We start from the raw sequence: 24946 nt of genomic DNA on the forward strand, positions 1-24946 counted from the left end.
CCACACATCCCCAGGGATGCCAATAGAGGATAACAGTGATTGAACTAACATCTGAACTGCGGGAGTGCTTCTGTGAGTAAGGACTGCTGAGTAAACAGTGCCTCCTGGCCATATTTGGATCATGGACTTTCTCCTTAGTCTGCATTAATGTGCAAAATTAGCAGAAAGTCTAACAGCTAATCTGTGGTTCTAGCCTGTACATATGTTATTGAACTAATTGTTTGCTACACCAATGCTGTGTTACCCTTTTGGATAGGAAATAAAACACTCTAGGCATATGAAAGTTACTGTAGATCTTTATTGAAAAAGATTTTTTTCTTTTTCTAACCAGAACAACCCAGAAAGAAATTCTGAAACAGTTCACCATTGTTTTATATTCACACACAGAATTTACATACATTGGAGTGACATAAATTTAAAAGCAATCTTAGCAACCACAGGCTTGATTCACAACTGCATTATCCCAGTTTTACCTGCTGATTGTCTTTGTACTTATAAAACTGAAGTAAGCAGTGGTGAACTAAGCTCCTTCTAATTAATTTCTTTGCTGGGTTTTTCTGCAAATGTAAGCCACTAATTTCAATGCACCTGAACTACTGCTATTTTCAGACAACTTTATGATCACTTACATGATCTATTGCTTATGTCTTCCAGATTTGTCAACATTAAATAACGAAATATGCTTTGAAAGTCCTCAAGACTTTCAACCTGAGCTTGCAAACCTCACTCAGGCATAAACTGTAAGGTCACTTGAAATATTGCCCGGGTGGCAACTGGAGTGCTGGACACCAGGTAATAAACAGTGCAATAAATTATTTTGCAGTTAGCCTCACAAATACTAAAATCACCTAAGGATCCTGGGCTTTAGAAAGCAGAAAAACCCAGAGAAATTGTGTTCACCAGCCAAGAGTCCCTTGTTGATTAAGAAAACAATAAACAGAGTTAGAAGGGGATATATGTCCTGCAAATATATTTGCCTGTGGCGTGGCACTCCTGAACATCAACAACAACATTTATAGTTGCACCAGAGGAAAAAGTAAAGCTACTCATTCTGCAGGAAAGAAAAACAGAAAGCTATAAAGAAAATGTGTGCACCTTGGCCCTGGGAGACTACAGCACAGAGAAACTTTCCATAGCAGTAAGGCACAAGAGAAGTCACTAAGGTTCCCTGGCTCAGCACGACATCACCGACTTCACACTCAAATGCTAAAGAACAAACGAAAGTATTGCCGGCTAATAGTAATGCCATGAATTCCTTCTTAGACTGAAGTCCAGATTTTGGAAGACCCTGTCTTCTCAATGATCTCCTGATATAGGGCCATGTCTTGCAATCCTGACTCAGGCAAAACTCCTGGTGACTTCAGTGGGACCAGGATCTGTCCATTGGTAGAACATGCAGCATTACCAGCCAGCCACAAAGTCAGCCACCCCATCTCAAAGATGGATATTTTAGAGTCCAAAAACATTCTGCAGCTGAAAGACCATGATTCCAACCCACCGTCCCACACCTACATGGCTGTCTTCCAATGGCAGACAAGGTGAGATCTTCAAGTTACACCTTTGTGTGAACTCAAACATTTCATTTAGGCTACTTTGTGTTGCTCTGTAAATGGAGATGTCTGACTGCCCTGGCGTTTAGTTCAGCTGTATTGACATTTTGTCTTCAGACTAATGCACCTACCTGTACCAGTAGAACAAAACTACACTTTACATTTTCCTACTTTCCAAAGGAGCAGTTCAATTTAGGAAAGAAAAATGTCAATTTAGGCCCCACGAATGTTTTCTAGTGACCTAGATCAGATAGAGGTTCCTCCATGGACAGGGCAAAGACACACACACAAGGCATTTACACTGAGCTCTGGAAAGCAGTCCTATTGAACTAGGTCTTGTCAATGTTTAGAGGCAAGTGTACCCTCACCAAATGCTACAGTTGGCCATGGCTACACTATAGTATGTCAATTTGAGACCATGCCCTGGGTCTGAGAATGAAAGTCACCTCGTACTGATGCTGAGCACAAGAACAATGCAGTATCAAAAGCCTGCCTGGGAGAGGTAGCAGGAACTCTAACAGCAGAGAAATCTTGTGCTGGGCCCCAGGACAAAGCAAGTTTCACACAATACACAAGTCATGGTGTGCTTGAGGTGGACACCAAAATCATAAGTAAAGTTCCCACCCCCCAGCCTACTTTTCCTCTGTACTCAAAACTCACTGTGGTGCCCGGTGGAGTATTGAGTAGGTGAGGATCAGGCCCCAGCTGTGCAACTTAAAGCCCTTCAACAGAGAGAGCATGGTTTAAAACATACGTATCATTGTCTTCATCTTCTAGAAGCAGCTTCTCAATGGGCAGTGTGCCGATGACTCGTCTGGCATCCTCCAGCTCCTGGGGGGCTGGTTCAGGAATGGAGATTGGCAAGGGCACAAACTGCGGCCCGGAAAGCGTGGACGAAGCTGGCTGGTACTGCAAAGTGGAGGCTGGCAGTGCAGAGAGGGGCTGTGCCCACGGGAAGTATGTGAGAGGTGGCTGCTGATCCGTCACCTCAAGCTGAGGCACTACAGCAGGGGTGGTGCTTCGGGGCTGTTAAAACAGAAAAAAAATTAAACAAAGTAAAACAATTGGCCAGGTGAGGCAGAGGGAGGACACAAAACAGCAGACTAAGGATGCTCAGTCTCACTTTTAACATCCCTTTTCCTGTCTCTCTGGGTAAAGCATTATACTGAGTGTGACAGTTTTCCCACGCTGGCTCCCATGAGAGTGGTGGCTGTGGGTGTCCCAGGTGCTTGCTGCCAGTAGCTTACACTCATGTCAAGTTCCCTCTAGCTTTCTGTTCCCACTCCCACCCTCATGGTAAGCCCATGAGACAGTTACATCCTGTGCTGAAAACTGCCTTCTTTGATAGCCTCTCTTGCGAGTTGAATGTATAGGCACAACTTTGTTGCCACAAGGCTGAAGGCAGCTTATTCTGGCCTCTGCAACAGTGCATCCTGACCAGATCCTGTCAATCAAGGCAGAGTCACATTTGAAACAACAGCCCTTCCTCCCCAGTGAAGGCCACAGGCCACAGGCATAGGCCTTTGCTGATTTGGTGTGTCAGTTTCAGCAGCTAAACTGAAACATTAAAAGGAAAATAAGCTGCTTGATTTCAAATGAAACAGAATTCTCTGCTCTTCTCCTCTAAGGAAGAACAAATCATCTCGGGTCAGCCAAACAGATTTTGTTCAGCCTGAAACCAAATATTTGGCTATGTTTACGTGTCATTTTGGCCTTGCTCTTCCATCTTTAAACAGCAAGTTTTGAGAAATTCATTGCCAAGTCATTCTTCCTGCTTCACCTGGTGGATGAGTTTCCTGGAATCTCATTTACTTTTTTTTTTTTTAAGTTTGGAATTAAGTAGTGAAGGATCCCCTAGATACTGCTTAGATCTCTGGTGGGACTGTGTCCTAAGTACTTGTCCAGACAACAGCATTTATTGACTATAATGTGCATTCACTCAGTGAACTACTTTAATTCTTCTTCCTCAGGTATTCCAAATACGAGCTCCTAAAGTTGAAAGTGATGACAACAGTAAATGTAAGATTCATCATTATTATCCTTGAACTGCAAACAGTATTCTCCTACTGTAAATAACTGTTCATAGGCTTGAACAAACTCAGGGCAATGGCAGCCCTGCTGCTGACTTGATGAGAGATGACTCATTTCCCAGGACACCAGCAAAGAACAGTGTATGTGTTAATAACACAGAAAATTTGGAGTGCAGAAAGGTAGGGAAATGGCAGCAAAGTATGCTTGATCTCAGTGCAACCACAACTTTTTGTCTTGCTCAAACCATACTAATGTCCAGCACAGTGCAGACAGGGCCAGTGCTAGAACAACTATTTGGTATGGATACAAAGACACACAACTTTATAATAATTAAATTATAAGAATTACATCCGGCATTCCCCACGGCTCTTGCTAGAAGGTGGGGAATTTGCTGTCATTTATACCTAGGTATTTTTGACTTACTGCAAAATTGGTGATCAGTGGTTGAGAAGTATAAGTCAGAACAGATGAAGGTCCAACCAGTGTGTAACTGGGACACATAGGCTGAACATACATATCTGCTGTGTATGGACAGCTGACTGCTTCATGGGACACATAATCAGGGTAAGTGGTCCACTGAGTTAAAGGCTGTAAGGATGTGGGAGAGGGCTGGGAGATCCAGCCAGAACAGAGTGCTCCTTCATCTGTGACAGGCAATGCAGAGGCAGCAACATCCATATCAATGCAAGGCTGGCCTAAAAAACAGGAGAGGATTAAAGCCTAGTTCAGCATAATCTTCCCTGCAGCAGGGCTGACAAACACTTAGAAAGTCAGGGAAACATTACCCATTGGTGAATAGGAAGGAAGTGGCTGATGGGGCAAAACAACCTAGAACAGAGAAAAAAATATCCAGGGATTAACACCATAAGCATTAATTTCAATCCCCTCTGAGAAGCACTGAGGGACAGAGCATATTATCTATTATCAGCCAATTATCAGCTACTACTTTAATGGCAGTGCCTGAATGTTCCCACCTGCCTCTACAGAAGGACCAGAAGAACTGAGCCTGGCAGACAGTACACATAACACCAGCCCTGTTCATGGGCCTAGCCAAAGTCAACATGTCCCTTCAGCTCAAGGAGGCCTTAAACAGTATTTAAACCTTGTGTTGCGGAGGGAATTCCTCTTCAGAGAGGAGCCAGCCAATCTGCTTCCTCCTGGGAGGACAGATAGAGGTGGCCTGAAACTAAGCAGCAGATAGCCCAGGATGGCTCTGGTTGATCTCTTTTTGTGCTCTTGAACAAGCTGCTTAATTTCCAAGCCACTTTCTCTTCCTAGGAGTTAGACTGTGCCAAGTGCAAAGCACTTTTACCCTTCAATTAAGTCAATGGTGACTGAAGGTGGTCACAGCATCCTAAAGGCACTCCACCTAAAGAAAAGATATATTTAATGGTATCTCCAGGTAACATGAGGCTGCACTGCATTCAAAATGCTTTAGAGATGCAAACATTTCTTTCATTGCCAAAGTGTTGACAGCTGGTGCCAGGGCTGGTCAATCATTTAGCTACGGAGGAAGAATTTTTTGCCTGTGTTTGTTTTTTCTCCTACCGTTGTAGCTGCCATTGCACTGGCATTATGAACATTTCCCCGTTTCCTTTTCAATAGCTCCTTCACTGGCTCTTTGACACGGACACCTTGATAGGGGCGAGGCTGCGGCTGCTGTTCTGGAGCAGAAGCTGAGAAAAAAAAAAAGTGCACGACATTTAATTTCCTTTCCCATCGTTAGCACAGAGCCAAAATCCCTATGGCAGCCTGCTTGTCTGTGGGTTGTGCTAGTCAATGTGGCTGGAATCTGGACTCATAAACATTTTCTTCCTTAGCTAATGATGTCTTTTGGCCCATACGTGACATCAGACGGCACAGGTCTTCTCTCTACCTTTGCTGCTTGGATGCTGTGATCACACAGATGGATCACGAGGACAACCTAACCTGAAATGTGTACACTTGCAACTCCCTCCAGCTGTTAAATAGCTGCAGCAATACTGAGAAACTCAGCCCCCTTTATTTGCAAAAGAGCATTCATACATAATTCACAGCCCGAGAGCTTGTGCAGGTCTCACAGGCAGGATGGTCTGGAAGCCAGAGCTGGCAGTTTCCCTGCCACACTGGCAGGTGTTTTTATAGTCCTATCAGGCACAGGGTGTAATAAACATGTTCTGCTGAATAAATAGGCATATTGCTGTAGACATCTATGAAAGCCAGGGAGGATGTAGTACATGGAAAAGGGGTTGCTGCTGTTACGCAGAGGATAATACTCCATTCTTAAAAGCAATGGCTATCAACAGATCTCCATCTCCCTATGGGGATATATTTTATACATGTGTGAAATCAGAGTAGTAGCGGTGAGCCACACACTCTGAAGGGAGGTGAAAAAGGGTGTCCTTCTTCAAAACTTACCAGCTAGGTAGGCAAAAAACAAAAATAGAGAGGCAACATACAAAAGTTGGTTTTCCTCAAACTGTCTCTAGACTAAACCTTTCATTCTACTGCCTCCAATGAGGTTTAAATCTGTTAATTGTGGTGCTCTACTTTTTTTTTCCTCCTTAATCCCTGAGCCTGAAATTCTGTTTTGTTTAGACTTCTGACAAAAATAGCATGTTTATTTTATTCCTCCTGACTTCACTTGTGTATATCTGCTTTATGTTGCTTCAGTGCCACTCATCTGCAGTGCAGCTATTTACACCCACCTGAAGGACAAATCAGACTGAATATATTCAACAGGCATATAATACAGATTGGTTAGTAGATATCTAGCCTATGACATAACATAATTGCTGGCCAAGTAGATACATTAAAAAGTAGAGATTAGATATTCAAAAGAAATACATTATATTCTGACTTAGATGCAAGCTATAAATGCAATCCAAATTAGAAAAGCATCCTCATCTGGAAAGCCATTTAACTCACCACTAGTTTGACATGCATACCTCATAGCTTTTGAGAACAAGCAGGTATACTTAAGTGCCATCCTGGACCAGAGTCATGTTTCTGTTCCAAACAGAGCTTTGCTCATAGCCTGGCCAGGAGGTTTATAACTTAGCGAGCTGGGGCATTATATTGACAACACATCTCAGAGCTTATACCCATAAACTCTGAACCATTTTGAAAAGTAAAGCTTACGGCCAGCTAAAAAAGCCTATCGCAAAGCCTTGTGACAAGTGAAAGTAGAGGAAGCACAGTTCTTCATAAGGCAATATTATCAACCCATATTTCACATTAAGTATTTGAAGGCAATTGATAGCAGAAGGAAATCATAGGATATCAAAGCTCAGGGAGGCCTGATATTTGTAAACCCACTGATAGCAGTAGTGGCTACCTGCCCCTTTTTACTGCACTTTGATTTGTAAATATGCTAATTGATAAGTTTCCATTTCTAAAGATCACATATGGCCTTTGGCTTTATGAAGTACAGGTGGATATCCAGCTCAGATCTTAAACTTAAAATATTATTCCACCCAGGAAGCATTTTTTCTGATTTACATTCTGTGCTTCACATCACAGAACAAGATGAATCATCTTACTCCTGATCTTCTCTCCCAGTTACATGCAATTATATGCATGCGCCCTCAAATGTTTCTGTTACACCTTTCTGGGGGGAGAAAAACTGAGTCTAAATACAGACATTGCAAATCAAACTCAAAAAATATTTAACAGAATAAAACATTTCTGCTTTAATTTCTTCTTTAAAAAAATGAAGTACTTCTTTCCCTTCAACTTTGCTCTACCATTAACTCTTTCTGCATCACTACATACCATTTAATCATGAAATCTTGATTGACCATTATAAATACTTCTAGTACCAGACAGCACTACATTTATGCATTGAACTGTTGTCTTTGTTACCTTTATGGATATTGGGAAAATGCTCTGCTTTAAAATAGTAGCTGAAGAAAAGATGATTTTTCAGCCTTTGCCTGATCTACCTTTGCTTTCTGTGGACATTCTTTGTGGGACTTTGAAGTGGGTTACTTGCATTCTCATGAATCCTGTGGCTTTGGAAATGCAGTTAATGAAGGAAATTAAGGTCGCTTTAATTCTGCATACAAGCATCCACAAGGGCTTTTAATACAGTTCACATTTTGCTTTTTAAATTTAATTAATTTATCTGAGTGCAAACAATAGACAGTGCTAAAAAGTGCTGTAGTATGAACTGTACTGAGGACTCTGAAAAGGAGCTGAATACTAGGCAGGAGGTCTGAAATAAAGACCATCACAAAGGTGCTTTCTTAGTCTTATAAGTGATTTATTTACATTTGGAAATTATTTATTTGTACTTTACCGAAAAGCTCGTCAGAGTCAGACATTGCTGCTGTTCTTTATGCTGCATGAAAACATCAACTCCGCCAAAGCAGATAAGAGCTCTGCTATAGATTGCATGAGAGGCAGAACTGTACCTCTTAGGTAGTATCTTATCCCTGAGTCATCACACCAATTTCAAAGAGCGTCCTTGCAGAATTAGGGTGGGGAAGGATGGCAGTTTCTGGCTCCAGGTTTGGGGGATGGGAAAGAAGAAATTTACTGTAAAAGCTGACAAATATACCTATTCAGAGTTTCCGGTGTAAGCAGAGTAACCAAAAAAAAAAAAAAAAAAAAAAAGCCAAACCCAAAAAAAACCCAACACCAAAGTCTGCAGAACATATTTCAGTTCCCCCAAGCTGACCTCCAGAAATAAAAATAATGGTAGCACAGCTGCTTTTCCACTGTTCAAGTGTTTACCAAGTCTGAGAATTACAGATGAACCACAGCAAAATGACTTTTGGCTTCAGTGTACAATTCCCCATAAAACAAAAGAAATATGATCTTTTAAAAATATAAGCATTTTGAGAAACAATGACAACTAAAATATCCTTGTAAACAAAGTACTTGGATTTAGTAGTCTCCAACTTCTTATACCAGGGTTGTCTTAATAAACTGTAAAGGCTGCCTTGGACCTAGTTTCAATTATATTTTTATTTAAGTCATAAGCTGCAAATGCACTGAGGTCTGCATGCCTAAATTCCATTAAAAAAAAAAAAAAAAAGGAATAGCAGCACATGTGCTCCAGTGTTCAAGTGCCCACTGTGTTCTAGCTTGTCTCATACTATTCAAGGACCACAGAACAGCCTTATGCTGTTCCTTAATAGGCACTGGATCTTAATTTGCAACTGCTCTCTGAAGTTGGAGCAGTATGAAGTATCAGAAGTCAAGAAAGAAGAGAAGGAATTTAATCCAACCAGTAGGAGCTTTGCAATAGTTCCTATGTGTAAATATAATTTAGCTCATTGCAATGCTTTTGTCAGGCTGTCTTACAAATCCATGGTGTGTGTATACGCTCAGACTCCTTTCATCAATGTTATCAATTATTGTATTGTTTGAATGTCAACAAAAGCCTAGCACAAACCTTGAAGACTTTTGAGTAATCTTTCAAAGTGGCTGGATAACACAACAGCTAATGAAAAGCTACCAAATGCAGCAGTCCCACTAGCTCTATCAAGTGACAACAGAAGAAAGCCCATAATGATGTTTGATTCCAGGCCACTCTGCAACTCAGCCTGAAAGTGTTCAGACTGCACAGATAAGGTTGAAGGTTGCCAGTTTCAGTGGACTCTGGATGAAGATTTGACAACTCCATTAGTGTTGTTGTTAAGGTCAACACACTCATCTCTCTACATTGGTTATCCCTCTGCCAATTGGTTTGTACCTGTTGAGTGTGAGTCCAAGTTGTGCTGAACATACCAGCCATAGCCAATGTGTCTGAGTAAAAGATCAGACAGGGAAAGCATACCAAGACATTGCCAAACAATTAAACCAAGCAACTTCAAAATCATCTTCCTCTAAATTTTTATTTAACCATTGCTGAAATTGGAGGGAAGATAATGGCAAAACAGCTGTTGGAAGACTGCAAGTATTGAAGCATGACAAGTTTCAGATCACTAAACTTCGTATTAGCACCACTGGCCTTCACACACACATGAACTACAGATCAGTTTAAACCTTCATCCTTCCAAACAAGTCAGAATGATTTCCCATCAGGCCACTTTTCTGTTTGAAATACACTGCTAATCTTTAAGAGTTTGCATGACTACCTGCCTGCAACAGCAAATGACACACTCGTCACTGTTTCAGAAGATTTACTGTTTCTTTGCTCACACACTGACATGTGATAAGCTTATCAATTGATCAGTGTTAACAGTGTAAATATTTTTCTCTTTTCTTCTTTCACCCCCAGTATAATAAAAAAATTAAAAGAAACACAACAGAAAACTTTTTCTTATTTGCAGTAACACCAAAAAGCAAACAGTAACTTGAATAACAAGAAAAATTTAGATTTCAATTAACAAACTAGTGAGTTTCTGGCTTGAATATTGAAGACTAAATTACATAGGCAGCTGCTGACATTTTTATCACACACAGTGAACTTTGGCTAATAAAAAGAAAAAGTGGCTTAGCTTTGTATACACTACTTGGATGCTTAGACTCTAATCAGAACCTTTTTTCAGTAAGATATCAATGCCCATTTAGCAAGGGACTAAATATTTCACCATAGCTGTCTGCATTTTATATTAACTTCAGATACAGAAGCCTTCAAAGATATTTTTTTTAAAAGTATTAAAGCCAGTAATATTATTTTGGGTCTGTTGCTGCTTTGGAAATGAATCATGTGATCAGAGCTGACATCAGAACTGAAACAGCTGCTTTTGTGATATTGATAATGTTCCACAGTACCTCATGGATCACTGCAAAAAGCACTTTGATAAAATGTAGCTCTTAACACCTAGGCAGGCAATTCTTCGTATGAGAAGTACTTAATCAGTTTCCCTTGTATTTACATCCAGCCTCGCTAGCTATTCATAGTAGTGGATCAGCAAGGAAAGAGAAGGAAATATAAGTCCAATTCTTAGCTCTGCCAGGATCCCTGTACAAAGTTAAGGGAAGCATCACCCAACTGGTAGATCTCCAAAGCTATTCAGCTGCCCAAGGATACGTGCTTTAATAGAACTGACAAAAGCAGTTTTCAGTAGTTTTAGAAACCCCTGCAAAGGAGGATCTGCAGTCCTCAGGCAAGTTAGATTCCCCTTGAAAACTCGGAACTTTACAAATCTATACAACCAGGAGAAAAACAGTCCTTATTCCTTTTGGTTTTCTTGTGCTTATACTGCTCCTAGGACAACAACCTGCCAGATCCCACAAGGGTATTGAGGTGGTGCTGGAAAGGTAATCCAACTGCAGCCATTCTCATGGCCGCAGCCAGAGCTTGGATGCTTTGATTCTAATCACACCACCACTACCCGTTTATGCAAGGCAGTAAATAGTGTAATGCTTGTTCAGGTCTCTGTGCTCCCTCAAGCAAAGCCATTGAGCCAGGAGGCTTAAAGTGGATTGCAGAATGAGGATTCCCTAGCCATGACCAGAGATGATGAGCCTGTCCTTATTTGCTGGGTAGTTACACTGTTTCCCTCAATATGTTACTAAGAGTGAAAAAACCAGAGTGATCTTTCTATGTCTCTGCTTTGTGGTAAGTCCAGGGCATGGAAACAAAGTACTGAAATTCATTTAACTGTCCAAGATCCCAGATAGTAACATGACAGGGAGTCACTCAGGAGAAAGATTCCTCATTTCAACTTCATCCCTAGCCCTCAGCACCCTGCAGAGTGTGTCCCTTTTTTAAACTCTCCGACTGATCAGTCAAAAGTGAAACACTCTGAAGTGACCCATCAGCAACTCATGCCCTTGGAAACAAAAATCAATTATTTCTACGAAGATCCATCTTAGCAAGTTGTGTTGGTGGTAACGGGCTTGGGTGGCTAGTAAATACCAGGTCCCTGCCTAAATTGACTAATACAGACCTGACTAATACATTCTCTGGCTGGCTCTGAGAGTGAATAACCTGCCATACTGTGCTCAGACACAAAATCATGTGTACAGCATTGCCAAATAAATAACGAAACAGCTCAGAAAATGTTTATCTGATAGGTATTCCATTTGGCTATTGCTTGCTGCATTATCATGTCAATAGCCTTCCCATCTGAAATGGTATGTCTTGAGGCCCCAGGTTTGCACGTCAAGGCCCATTTGAAGGACTGAACTTGCAGCTCTTTTTGTGCATCTGACACGTCCCAAATCTCCTTCCAGGTGTTACCATTATTTTTTGTATACAACCCTGATGAGGAAAACTGGAGTGGATTATTGTCTATACTGTGTATCACACTACAGGTGGGTATTTCAATAAAGATTTAGTTAAACACAAAGCGCTAAGCAAACATCTGAGCAGAGAATCTGCTCTACAATAAACAGAAGAACTCAGAGCATGAGCAAAAGAGCCGAGTGATGGTTCATTGCTCAGCATAAGGAAATGAACTCAGGAGGGTTCTGAGCATAATTAAATCAATAGACTAAATATTTCACTTGCTTACCAACAACTCAGTACAGCATTTGACTATGTCTCTTTTGGCTCTCTTACATAGCACTTCAACTACCGAAGTCAATGAAACATGTTAGTTTGACAGTAGTGTATTTCAGAATTATGCCCAGTATCTTTATTTTCATGTGTTTATCTACAGTTGGAAGATTGTCAAGAATCAAATTAGGCTTGGATTCTAGCAGATCCATGTGCCCTTGTACCCTGCCTGTGCCATTCTTGGGAGCACAGTATGCTTTTGACTACTGTCCTTTTAGAAAAGGTCCCCTTCACACCTCCAGATGATCTAAATGAGTGGAAGCCAGGAGAGAACCGCACAGAACCTACGTTCTGTTCCAACACAAGGAAGATATTACAGATTGGCAAACAAAATGTTAACTTCATATTTTTCCACCAGGATAGAAACAAAATCAAGGGGAGATCTGAAGACACTCAGTGAACAACAGGAAAGGCTGGTTAGTAACCCCTGCTGCTTTGATTATTCTAACAAAAAACCAAAACAAAACAAAAAAAGGAGCTTCCAAGTGCCAAATAAGAGTTGGATACATTGGCCATGTAGCAGTGAGGGCTACTAAAATTTATCTGTTTCAGAACAAGAGAACCCTATTACAAAGGGGAAGCTGAGATAGACAGAAAGTGTCTTAACCATAAGTCTCACCCGCATGTCCTAATTCCTCCCAGCCCATAATACTCTTTCCATTTTAGTAATACAAGCTTTCCATTTAATTGCTTATGTGGTCATTCATAGAGCCTGACACCTGCTTTGTAAAGCATGGATGGGCTCAACTTTCATATTATCCATCTTTCCCAGTGGGGTTTTATCAAAATTAAAACTCACAAGGTGCAGCATATTGCAGTTTCACCTCTCAGTCTCATTATCTGATACTTTCAGAAAGGCTGTATAGAGCCCCACATCTGTTGTGGGCAGAAAAGGCTTTACGCACTTAAAAAGCATTTGGGAAGAGGTTTTCAAGGGTGCAGATACACATATCTTAGTTGCATGGGAATCCAAGCAGTCAGTGGAACAGCTAAATAGCTGATTGTCTGCCTTATGTGCAGAAGTCCCATTGGACTGCAACAGGAGTTGAGTGTCCAAAGCATTTTGACCTAGCCAAAAGCATCACCTAAATGTGAAACTCCTGCAGAATTTCAACCTGCTTGCATACCCTCTCATAGCAGAAACCATTTGCATGAAAGGTATGTTAATTTTGTTTTCAAAATACAACATGAGGTAACTATCTGCATAAAGACATGTAAAAGGAAAGTAGCTGGTGCTGCCCATTAGAAATTTCCCATCCCTGAAGGGTTACCGGGCTGCAGAGCAGGCCTGCTTCCATTCAGCAGAATCCTGCCAAAAGCTGGGAAGCCCCAACCAGTCACTTCGCTTCTGCCGTGGGAGGGGATGCTTTCAGGCTGAGACACTCTCTGGGGTTTTGCTGAGCGGAAGCTCTGGGCCCCACTCCTGCAAAGAAGTGCACTGGGCCGTGACCCTGAGGGAACCATTTCCAGTGTGCAGGACCAGCCATGCGAGACTCCCTGGAGGACAAGAGTCTCTGACCATAGCAGCTGAGGGCAAGGTCTGTTAGTTTTCCTTCTGTTCCTGCAGGCCTTTCTACAGAAGGGTCCCCTGAAGAAGCGGGAAATTGCCCTTTAGAAGGTGCCCATGAGACATGCCCTCTGATGAAGTCACACCTATTTAAATGAGTTCTTGTGTCACTCTTGGGCTTGGGTTTGGGAGAGTTTTTTGTTCTTTGGTGGAGTTTTGTTGTTGTTGTTGTGTTTTATTTTTATAGGTGGGAAAAACATATGGAAATGATACCATTCCTTTTGAAACCTCCTATTTAGCTAAAAACCAATTTTAATCCAAGTCAACGTATCCTGATGGAAGAGGTTGCCAGGACTTCTATGTAGTCTCCTTTCACACAGGTACAGATAGAACAAAAATTTCTGCCTCTGCCTTTGCTTTCAAGCTGGCACTGCGCTTGACTGGAATTGCAAATGCAGCTCTGGCTGGGGAACTAACTCTGTACCAGTCAGGCAGGAATGCCTTGGCACCCAGCATGCCCTTCATTTCCTCTAGCAACACAATGATACATAACCTACTCATAGCCCCATATACCCTAGTCATCCTGCTGCTTAAGCATGTAAAGTTGGACTTAATAATTGTCTTGTTTTTCAATCCAGTCTCCTCCAGAAACCAGGTCCATACTACAAAATTTGCAAAGAAGCCTTAGGAAATTAAACGCCTGACTCCAGTTGACTTTCACTGGTACTTCAGTTTGTGCCTCCATTTGTCTTCCTTCTGGCTCAGTTATTGCAGCATCCCTGCTTTCTCTGACAGATCCCAAGCCATATAAAACTCTTTTTTACATATGCCCCAGTACATGGTTGTATGCCTCACTAGTCTGGTTACTCCATAATACAGCAGGTTAAGCCACAGGGAAGTAGTTTACCTGCAGGGTGAGAAATGTCAAACCCTGACATCCATTCCTGGGAGTGCATGGCTAGATGTCAGCCTAGGTCTCATTCACCTGGGTGTCTGGCAGCGCAGTACAACAGGTGTGCAAAACAAAACGGTTGCTCTTGCCAGGATTAGAGCCATCTGTTTCTACACCGAATATGGGATGATTTGTCCCATACTTGGGGAAAAGCTTCACCCACTCCTCAGAAGCTCCCCACAGACTTATTGCCCATCTATCCAGGATGCCTTTTTGCCAGAATACCTGAGTAACTCATTTTGGTTTTAATTGTACTGAAACTCTCTGCATGGCAGAGGAAAGCTCCTCCCATTTCCTAGGTAGGGAGCAGAGCAGGGCTTTTATGCTCTCACATTAGCCTAAGGCTCATGCAAGCACACACCAAGTTTTCTGGTCACCCATACTGCCTCTGCATCAATTTATACTTTAGAGCAAGCCAATGGCTCGCATGTGGACACTGGGTCATCCACATGGTCACAGGTGGTTTGAACCAGATGGTGCAGCAAACTTCAGGCCACAGCTGGTCACACTAACAGGAAATACGGGTGCACCAGAGACACCAAATTGAGACTCACAGAGATACTGAGAAGTCTAACTTCCGCTGAAGACTTTGGGACCTGGCACCTGAATACCTGTACTGACCTGAGCAATCTACCTACAGTCACACAGAGGTCTCCACTAGAGCAGGCAATTGCACCCAAGCTGCCTGCATCTCAGTCATCAGAATACTCTTCTTGTCTACCTTCAAAGCCAAAGCACATATTTCATTACTGTAATGGTATAGAAAAGAAGCAGGGTTAATAAGATAACAGTTCCGTGTTGGAAAAAGGAACCCTTACCATGAAATGACACAGCAGACAAAGACAGCAAGTGCCAACAGTGAGCACAGACTCAGCCAAGCAGCCACCTACAGAAATTTCCCCTCAGCCCCTTCTGTGTCTTAGTAAACATAACACCAGGCTGCTCTAGCAACCAGCCCAGGAGTCAGAGAGGAGTCTGGCCACTCCACTGGCTGTTTCATCTGACCGCTGTGAAAAGCAACAGAAGCCAAATTACGGCAGTTACTATGTCTCATGCAGGCTTTCAAAACTGCCAGGAAACATTGCTATAACAGGAGACTCAAGGCTTGAGAAGCTCAGGGGGCATGGAGGGACAGGCAGGTATTGGCCAGAAGTATCTTGCCTAGAAATGATCAACAGGGAATGGCTGACATCAAGATACAGGTTTTGATCTCTTCTCATGCAGGCTTGTAATTCCTGCTTACCTTTAAAAGCACTGCACGTGTCAAAGAAAAATTACCAATTCAGTTACCAATTTTGTTCTACCCAAAACACCAGGTTGTTAGTATTGCTTTGTCATTGCAGACCCCCCCGCCCCCAAACAAACCATTAATGGGCTTCTGAGATGGAAGATTAGATTCAAGATGTGAATCTAATCATCTTGCAGTATGCTCCACATCATATACCTACTGATTCTGAAAACAGCACAAAATAAAGGGGAAACAAGGTGTGTTGCCATAGTGCTCCTGCTTGCTGCTTAATACTTGTCAGACAAATTGAAACATGATTGAATAAGCAGTCAGAGCTTCTTGCTACAGGATGTTACAGTCTACAATATAATTTCACAAATACATATTTGAGCTTCCAAAGTGTTCAACTGAAAAAAAGGAGAAATGTGTAGCAGAGAAAACAGACTTACTGCTAATAAGCTCAGAAAGGCATATGCATAGTAAACTAACCTCTGAACAACCTAACCTAAAAGCTATTATATAATCAGAAGATTAATGTTAGTTCCATATCAGATAAGTGACTGGCAGATGTTTAAGAAATTAGCTTCTTCCATTCAGGTGTGTCGTATTATTCCAGCTGAACAGAACAGCATGGTGAAATGCAAAGGATGGTGGCACAGTTGAAAAATGAGCAGCATCTACAGATCCAGAATGAGAATGAAAAACTTGTAAGAAGCAAACACCTACCTGTATTATGATCAGTAAACTATTCAAGCAAAGGTGGGCCAAGAGGAGTGAAATTATCTTGAAAACGAGAAAACTGATTTCCTGTAAAGTCATAACTGTATTGCCCTCAACTGCTTTGTTCCTTATCTTTTTTATTAGTTGAAAAAAATACATATCAAAAAAGGCAAAGAAATAAGATTTCTCACAGGTTTCACTTTTAAAAAGGAAAATTTTCTGGTATGTAACCACTGTAACCTTTGATATAATACCTGCATCCTGTTATTGTTTTTATGAATCATAGTCTTCCACTTGATTCATAGTGGTGAATGCCAACAAAGCAGCAATGCCGCCCTGTGTTAATATCCCTCCTGGAAAATTAGCATCATGCCTTATCATTTACCTCTCTTGAGCCATACATCTCTTCGCGAGTACTGTCTCCCATGCTATGCTAATGCTTACTTATTCATTACAATTTTCAGCTTTTATCGCAGTTATGAAAAACAAATCAGAGCTCACTTACATTTTTGCCAGTGCATATTCTGTGTCAGGATGGAGTCTTTTTTTCTCTTTGATGAAGATAATTTGGCTTTTTAATAGCTAACGTGTGTTTGACTCCTTTACGGGGATGTGACAACTGACTGTCAGGATGTTTCTTTCAGCTTTTTAAAAGACCCATGTTCCCGCTGAACCCTGTGATGTCATCACATCCTCCAACCACAACCACTTCTATATTTTCCCTTTCTCTATGTTGTTCTTCATGATGCTAAACAGTTCCTCCAAGACCAGTGAACTCTGGAAGATATTATGCACAAAAAGGCACTCAATATCACTGAAATGTATTTGAACAAACAATCAAACCTGGAACATGCCGCTCATGGGACTTTTACCATAGATTTGCAAAATTAGGTCAAAAGGTTGTACATCAGAAAAAACACAAGTAGTGTGTAAGATTTTGACCTTCTTTGGGACTAAGGATGGTCTTGTTTCACTTAAGACAGCATTCTGCTGCTTCAGATGGCATAACTATTGGCTTCATACACTTCAGCTAGACTGAACCAGCCCACAAGCCATGTCTGCCTGGCCCTTTAAATGTGCAACACTTTTAAAATACAAAACTTGAATGTTTGCTCCTGCCTTATGAGAATCTCAACTCCCTGGGGCCACTAAATTTGAACTTATGAGGAAACACCTGTAAACACTTCAAGCCTCATTAAATGAGGACGTCCTTCATTTAAAAAAGAAACCCTTTTTCTGTTTTGTTTTTATCAAAATAAAACACTTCCTACTAAAGAAAAGATGGCCCTTCCAAAATATCTTGCAAAGCCAAAGGAAGGCTGAGAGAGACTTGCCACAGGAGTTCAAATAAGTTATTAGCATTAATAACAGCAACATTATATTTTACCTATTCAGACCATTGCATGAACATAACTTTTTAAACCTCTTAACATTCTTGCCTCTAAAAAAACCAGACCATCGTAATGAATTTTCACAAGTAACACTGACTTAGGAGCTTCATTGCCAGAGAAATATTTGTTGGAGACTGCACAGTGAGTTTAGGATTCTGGCATTCTTATCTTCTTGTTCAGCTTTTGATCACTGAATTGTCATGGCCTCAAAGTTTGCTCTCACAAATTTCTCTTCCCATAAAAAGAAGGCGGCAGGATCTGTTCAGTTCTTTAGCCAGGAGTCTGTTAAAAGAATTTCATCCTTTTGGGGATGCCAAACACCTCTTGGGAGTAAGTCCATTTTGTGAGCCACTATGCAACATACCATTAGTGTTGCATTTAATAGAAAAACCTAGATTAATCAAATGAAGATAAATTCTTAATTGTATTCCCTCTACTTGAAAGATTTGTCTAAAAAACACAAAGCAGTAAACCCCAAAGCAAGCAGAGGGGAAAGAAATAAGGAATGTGTACCTTCACATTGCTGCCCTCCAAAATAGCACCCACCTCCTCAGTTCTCAGGCACGAGGGCATTGTTTAGCCACACTTTGCATATCTGCATTAATGCTTACTACCAGCCACACAGTATAGTATCCTCTCTGCTGTTGAAGAGCTTAGTAATAGCAGGCAATCTGTTAACTAATACTTCATAAATGGACAGGTAAGCTAGAGTCTAACTCATAGCCCAATTTAGCCAGATGAAGCGAGGAAGAATATTGAAACAGGCTTCAGTGGCATTTCAGTTACACCAAAGCAGGAAGAATTTGTGGACTCTCATATCTCTGATATGAAAGCAGTATCATATTTCTCCCTAAACTAATGGAACTTCATTTTAGAAACCTCTTAAATATGTAGAATTAAGATAAATGTTTGTAATGCAACAGGAAATCTCTTCCTGACAAATTATGTTCTTTAAAAGCCAGAGCCCAATCATATATTTAGATTTACTTAAAAGCTTACAGCAAAAGGCAATCTCAGGAAATACTGGGAGAAATTCCTGGAGTTTGGCTTGAGTCAGTGCATAAGACAATGTCAGAGAGTGTTTAGAACTGTACCCTGTTGCAGTTTTCTTCTGGAAAATCCTGGATTCTGACATCACAGAGATACTGGAAGGCAGCATGGTAAATCAAGATTTAGGCAGGTTTCTGCTAGGAGGAAGACCTTATTTTTAAGTATGAGAACATGCTCTCCGTACATTTGTGCTCTGCCTAGTAGAAGTACTGCGTAAGATTTGTACACACCAGGTCTTATGTATATGTGAAGGCAGACTGCATAATACACAAAAGTAAATATACAGTCTCATATTAAAAGAATCTATATATGCATATCCTCTCACCTTTAACTATACTTTAATTGTGCTTAGAAAAGCTGTGGATAACACTAAATCACTCAGGATTAAACTGTTTTTAAGGTCTCTATATCAATACTTTAAAAATATGAAACCAGGCAGATAAAGTCTTGTAATAAACATCTCAAATGAGGAAGTTGCAAAAAAGGGCATGTTTTCCACAGATAAAACAGCCAGCACTATTTTGGTGGCTGATAATCATCCATTTCCATATTTTACACACAGTTACCAGATAAACTTTTGATGTATTAACAAAGAATCACTCTCCAAAAAGTGACTTCACAGTTATACTGTAAAATATAAAGGGGCGTGTGTGTAGCTTGGTGACCCCACAACATACCAAGCAAAATAAAATCTCTGTTAAATATGAGGCTCTTCTCATTTCATGCACTTACAGAAAAACGCAATTTGGTTAAGGACCATTTTACTAATGAGGTCCAAAGGAACAGACAAAAGCAGAGGGAAAGATGAAAAACATCACTTAGCAAGTATCATATTTGCCTCTTCCCCCGACAACTGTTTGCAAATCATGATTCACGTTTATAGTCTATAAATATGGCTAGAGCCCAGGCTATTGTTAGATGATCAAACAGCACCGACAGCAGGAAGGATGCTTGTGGATAGCTGTACCTTTAAGAGACACTCAGAAAACTAACTGCAGCCTTTACCACTAGATGACTAGATGCAAATCTAGCTGCCTCCAGCTATGCCTTGACCTGTTCACCATAAAGGCCAAAGCAACAAGCTCTATGTCAGGCTACATATTAGAGTCAATCAAACCTTGGTTTGGCAAGGAATATCTCTGCCCTGAGTCAGGGTACAATTTCTCATCTTCCTGCTGGCTACACTTTGAGCCATATCCAGAGGAAAAAAGATTCACAGGCAGCGTTATAATTTGGTCTGACCACCACACACAGCTGTTCAAAGGATAAACTGAAATTAGCTGCAACGCACATTAGAGCACCCATGCACTTTATACAGTACAGAACCCCTTCTCTTTAGACCTACAGTGAGATGCATTTCTCCTAAGCAGGGTTGGTAGCTCTGCACACACAAGAACCAGTCAAGGGTTGCAGCAGATCCCAGTGGATCCCCGCAGCTGATCTCAGCAAGGACGGTAAGAGCAGAGTGCAAGCATGACTCAGCCTGCATGTGCTTTATCTCCTCTTCCAGCCAAGATGATCCAAGTGTGAAAGAGAGATGCCCAGCATCAGTCTTTCCTTCATTAAGGTATGTAGGATATGTACCTCATCAGACAATGCCAGCTGGAAAATCAATACATCAGCCACAGCATCCGGAAATCAGCACCTCCCTTGCTAGTAAACCACCCGCCACCAAGCAGTGGGCAAGACTTTCATCTGAACGCTCAACGAAGTTGCAGACAAATCCATCCTTTCCTCTTTTACAGGACAAAGTCTGCCTCCTTCTCCTATCTTAAGTGTGGGCAGCAGTGGATTCACCAAAATCCACTGCAAGTGGCAAAGGCCCACACAGCCTCTAAAGAAACCTCTTGTCACTGGTTCCCCTCAATACAGAAATGCAAACGAGCAGGATAAAGTGAGTGAGAGAAGGCAGTTGTTCGGTAATCTTACAGCTAAGCTCACTGCAAACACCAAGAGATATATGCTATAAGCTTGACACTCCTGTTAAGGGGGAACTAAAACCAAGAATTGTGCCTACTCTGTCTGGTAGCAACTATGCCTACTCAGTGCTGGTAGCAACATGGCCCTGCAAGAATTTTGAGTATACAAATTATACAAAATCATAGGGATATATTATATTTGACAATCTGAACCTGAGCTTTATCTCACTCCCTCATCTCTTTGATGTTGTCTTATTCCCAGGACAGGAGTTGAGCTCATAAGTAATTTTCTTCCAAAAGTGGATTAACGCCAGATGTCCTTGGTGTTGGTTTTTGCTGTTGTTGTGGGGTGTGGGATTTTTTTGGTTTGTTTTTTTTCTTAAATATGTCAATATTAGCACTTTAATCCTGGCATACAATGTAAGAAGTATGAATATATAAGTAGTAGTTTGATATTTCAGAAAGCTTTGTGGTCTGCAAACACAAACATTTACCTTTGAAAATGCAATAACTAAATTAATAAATGGACCTCCATGTCATAGGTTTGAATGAGTGTTTAAAAGACAACCATGCTTAGGAAAGGTTCTCATATTTCTTTCCTAATCAATCAAGAGAGAGAATAGAGGAAATGAAAAGTTGAACCTCATTTGAGGCAACAAGATCTGACAACTGACTGAAAATTTTTGCTGTTTCAGATTGCAAATTCTATAACCCATATCTTTATTTTGTAGCATGACATTATATGTGAAAACATAGCAAGAAACAATCCAGAACCAAAGCTCACAGAGTACAAGGCCAGGATTTGTTCCAGCAAGGTTATGTAAATCACATCACATAACTTAGGAGCATCACACTACACCCTGTTGAACTCCCTTGACAGAACCAAAAGAACAAAAGGCATCTCCAGAGGTATGACTCACCCAAGTCCAAATACCCTTCTGGAGGTGCTTATCTCTTTTAGTAGACTGCAGAGCAGGACTAGTACAATGAGGCTTCTAATTCTGGTAGCTTGATTGGGCATCAAAATGAATGAAGGCCTAAAAAACCTCAAAGCCAAAGCCCTTCCCCAAAGTCAAAGTCTCTGCTGGATGCAGAGATGCGCCATGGCTTGCCACAAACAGCAAGAAGGTAGCTGATTCCTTGAGAAGCATGAGGGACATGACAACTACTATGAACAAGGGCAGAGGACAATGGCAGTGAGCTGCATAGTGTGTCACAATGTGGAGTGAATTTTCATGCTCTATCTACAGATCATTTACCAGAAACAAGTCCTCAAACACTTCTAAAGCATGTTTGAAGCAAACAGTCGGGGGGGGGGGGGGATAAAATAAAAAAAATAAAAAAGGAAGAAAATTTCCCATTTTCAGCAGAAGCTGTGGCTGGTGTGAAGGTTACCAGTCCTTCCATGAGTAGGAGGGAGGTCATAACAATGTGATCAGATAGATTTACTAGGCAGAGCAAAAGAGACTTTTAATGAGAGCTGTAAAAAATCTCAAAGACTCTCTGGATAATGCCAGAATTTACTACATGCCCCACTAAACATGCTCTAAAAAATTGCAGGACACATTTCTGATTTCACATGGGCTCAGGAAAGGGTCTGATACAGGTAGAGAAGATGGCATCTCCTGCTGGGACAGCCTGTTCCATCAGCTTTGTATGTTACAGACTCAGAGAAGCAAAGACGTGCCAATTCTGCAGCAACCCCTCATCAATAAATAGTCCTGTGGGTTTTTTGTGGGTTTGGGGGTTCTTTGGTTTTTGTTCTTTCTTGGGAATACCACCCCTCTGAAGGGCATACACTGCAAGGCAGGGCCAGGAACAGAGCTAAAGTAAGAGGTATACACATCTCATCACGCAACACAGACTGAGGAAGCTGATAGGAGCTTCAGTGCTTTGCTCAAGGCCATATAAGAAATCTGTAGTAGGGGCTGGGAACAGAGGCCAAACTTTTGGGGATAGCCTTGTGTACAAGACTGCTCACTAATCATGTATTTTCTCAGGAGTGTATAACTTTTTTCTTTTTTTTTTTAATACTGTAACATTGAAGCAAGCATGGTACAATAAACTCAGTGATTATTTTTTTTCTTTCTTTCTTTTTAATTTTTATGTGAGCCTCACACCTCCCACTTCACCTTCTGAAACAAGTTCTGATTCATACCTCAGCTTTGATAAGGAACAAATGATGCAGCCGTCATATATGCTCATCGCTAGAGATGAAGTCCTTGGGCAGTGTAAATCACCATAGCCCTCATGACCTCTCAGACAGAGAGGATCTGAACCTGGGACATTCCATATCCACTCCAGGGTTACTGCACATATTTTTTCACACAAATAAATGTCCCATACGGATCAGGTGTAACATCAGGCACAAAGGAGAGCATGAAATCCTTCAGAACTCCTGCACACAGATGCCTAAGTGAAGTAATTTCCCGGTATCCTCAAGAAAGTTCTGAGTTCTAGAGTAAAATGAAAGTAAAAAAACCCAAGCCAACCATATTTCTCACACTGAGACTGTGTCTGCACTTAGAGAGATGAGAGTTTCCCATGAACAAGCCCTTGTGTTTTCCAACACACGATAAGTTCTAGAACAGACCTTTGCAGGTTTTCTTTGTACTTTATACTCTTTAGGAGATCATCTGGTCTGTTCCTGAGCTCCAAGATGTGATTGGTTTACCCCCCTCCATAAAAACCCAAACCAAACCACCCCACCACTTCTTAAAGCCAAATAGGCAAGCTGTTTGTAGTGGTCCCACACACATACTCTCAGATCTACCTGTCCTTGCTTCTCCCTTCCTGCTGCTCACGCACGTGCCATGTTCAGCACTGTCTGCTTGCAGCCTACCCATTCTCCTCAAACACTCAGGTGTTTGTCTGTGAATGAGTAGCAGTCACGTTTAGTTTAAGTTTCCGGTACTGAGTCAGGCAAAGAAACAATAGCACATAATACAGTCTGTGTCCATACTGCAGCTGGAAGTGAGATGTGAACTAACCTTGACCGAGCCAGAAAGAAGACCAAGAACAGCGATGATCCCACAAGCCTAGGCTTCTGTGCTTGCTTGCAAAGCCAGCCTGGGACCACAGGCATGCTACCATGTGGTAGCACACTGAAGCTTGTCACTGCAGCTTCTCTCTGCAGTTAGGTGTTCAAACTAGTTTGTGTATGCCTGTGCACCTTGCAAGCTTGCCTCTGACTGCAATGCTGATAGATGATCTTGGGTGAGCTAGCGCTGGGAGCAGCTGCACAGCTTCTCCCCTTTCACATGTCACAGAGTGGCTGCTAAAGCAGATGGTGTTAAGGGGTGAAAGGAGCAGGGCATCTTTGTAACTTCCCCGCCTACAGTAACACCAGTCTGGTGAATTGCTGGCTTCCAGAGTTTGTGCGCACCAACACAGTGAAAACCACCTGTCCAAGATATCTGTTGAGAAACTACACACAGAACCACCCCCAAAATAAACCTGAAATTGGCAGAAATCAAAAGCAGATCTCAAATGATTCATGAAGAGAAAAGAGGATTAAGAATATCATTGAATGTTATGCACATAAATCGCGTGACTAGCTCTGGAAGTTGGCAATATGAGACAGCAAGAAAGCTTGGGGTTTCATCAGTTATGAAAGCGATGCAGCATAAAGGTTTGTTCCATGTTCCCACTGGAGTCTCAAACAGGCTTCCTTTTGCAGTGGTCCTGCATAGAAGACAGTAACGTGCTGCACTAAAGATTTTAGTCCCCCTTTGTTGAGTTTGCCAAAGCAAAGCAGGCAGACTTAAAGGAGTTCTTACCATCACATTTTTAATAGCCTCTCTTTTTCTTCACAGAAGCAAAACTAAAGAACAAGGAAGACTTTGTGTAACATGAATTCAGTGATACTTCTCACGACCTGCATTCACCATTTGTAGAAGTGGGTTTGATTCAAAATTCATGTTACTGCTGACATGAATTTCAGATTAAAACCACTTTCTGAGAATATCTCTTTTGACTGGATGCACACTAAAGAAAGTCCTAGAAAGGCATTTTAGTTAGAGCTCGTACTCTCTGTGCTCAATTCATACAATGGAAGTAACCCTTCTCAAACAGAAGTATTAATGGTTGAAAAAGCCACATTCAGCCAACCAACATGCCCAACTCAGCAGAGTAAACCAGGGACTTCAACACCTCCTTTCA

The 24946-nt window shown here is 41.4% G+C and overlaps 1 protein-coding gene across 2 annotated transcripts; it reads right to left on the reverse strand.

The window, feature by feature from the left end:
• Positions 1–289: 289 nt before the first annotated feature.
• On the reverse strand, positions 290–23958 carry POU2AF1 (POU class 2 homeobox associating factor 1). Of its 2 annotated transcripts, XM_075035079.1 has the most exons (6): positions 23776–23958; positions 5130–5257; positions 4367–4409; positions 4005–4276; positions 2305–2576; positions 290–1376 (listed from the first exon to the last, which is right to left on the reverse strand). In XM_075035079.1, the coding sequence occupies exons 1-6, from the start codon at positions 23876–23878 to the stop codon at positions 1361–1363; spliced, it is 834 nt and encodes a 277-aa protein (XP_074891180.1). In that variant the 5' UTR covers positions 23879–23958; the 3' UTR covers positions 290–1360. The 2 variants fall into 2 exon arrangements, with proteins under 2 accessions (XP_074891180.1, XP_074891178.1); XM_075035077.1 differs by having other exon boundaries at positions 290–2576.
• Positions 23959–24946: the final 988 nt, after the last annotated feature.

Source organism: Buteo buteo, chromosome 9 (assembly GCF_964188355.1).
Source record: "Buteo buteo chromosome 9, bButBut1.hap1.1, whole genome shotgun sequence".
Lineage (NCBI taxonomy): Eukaryota > Metazoa > Chordata > Aves > Accipitriformes > Accipitridae > Buteo > Buteo buteo.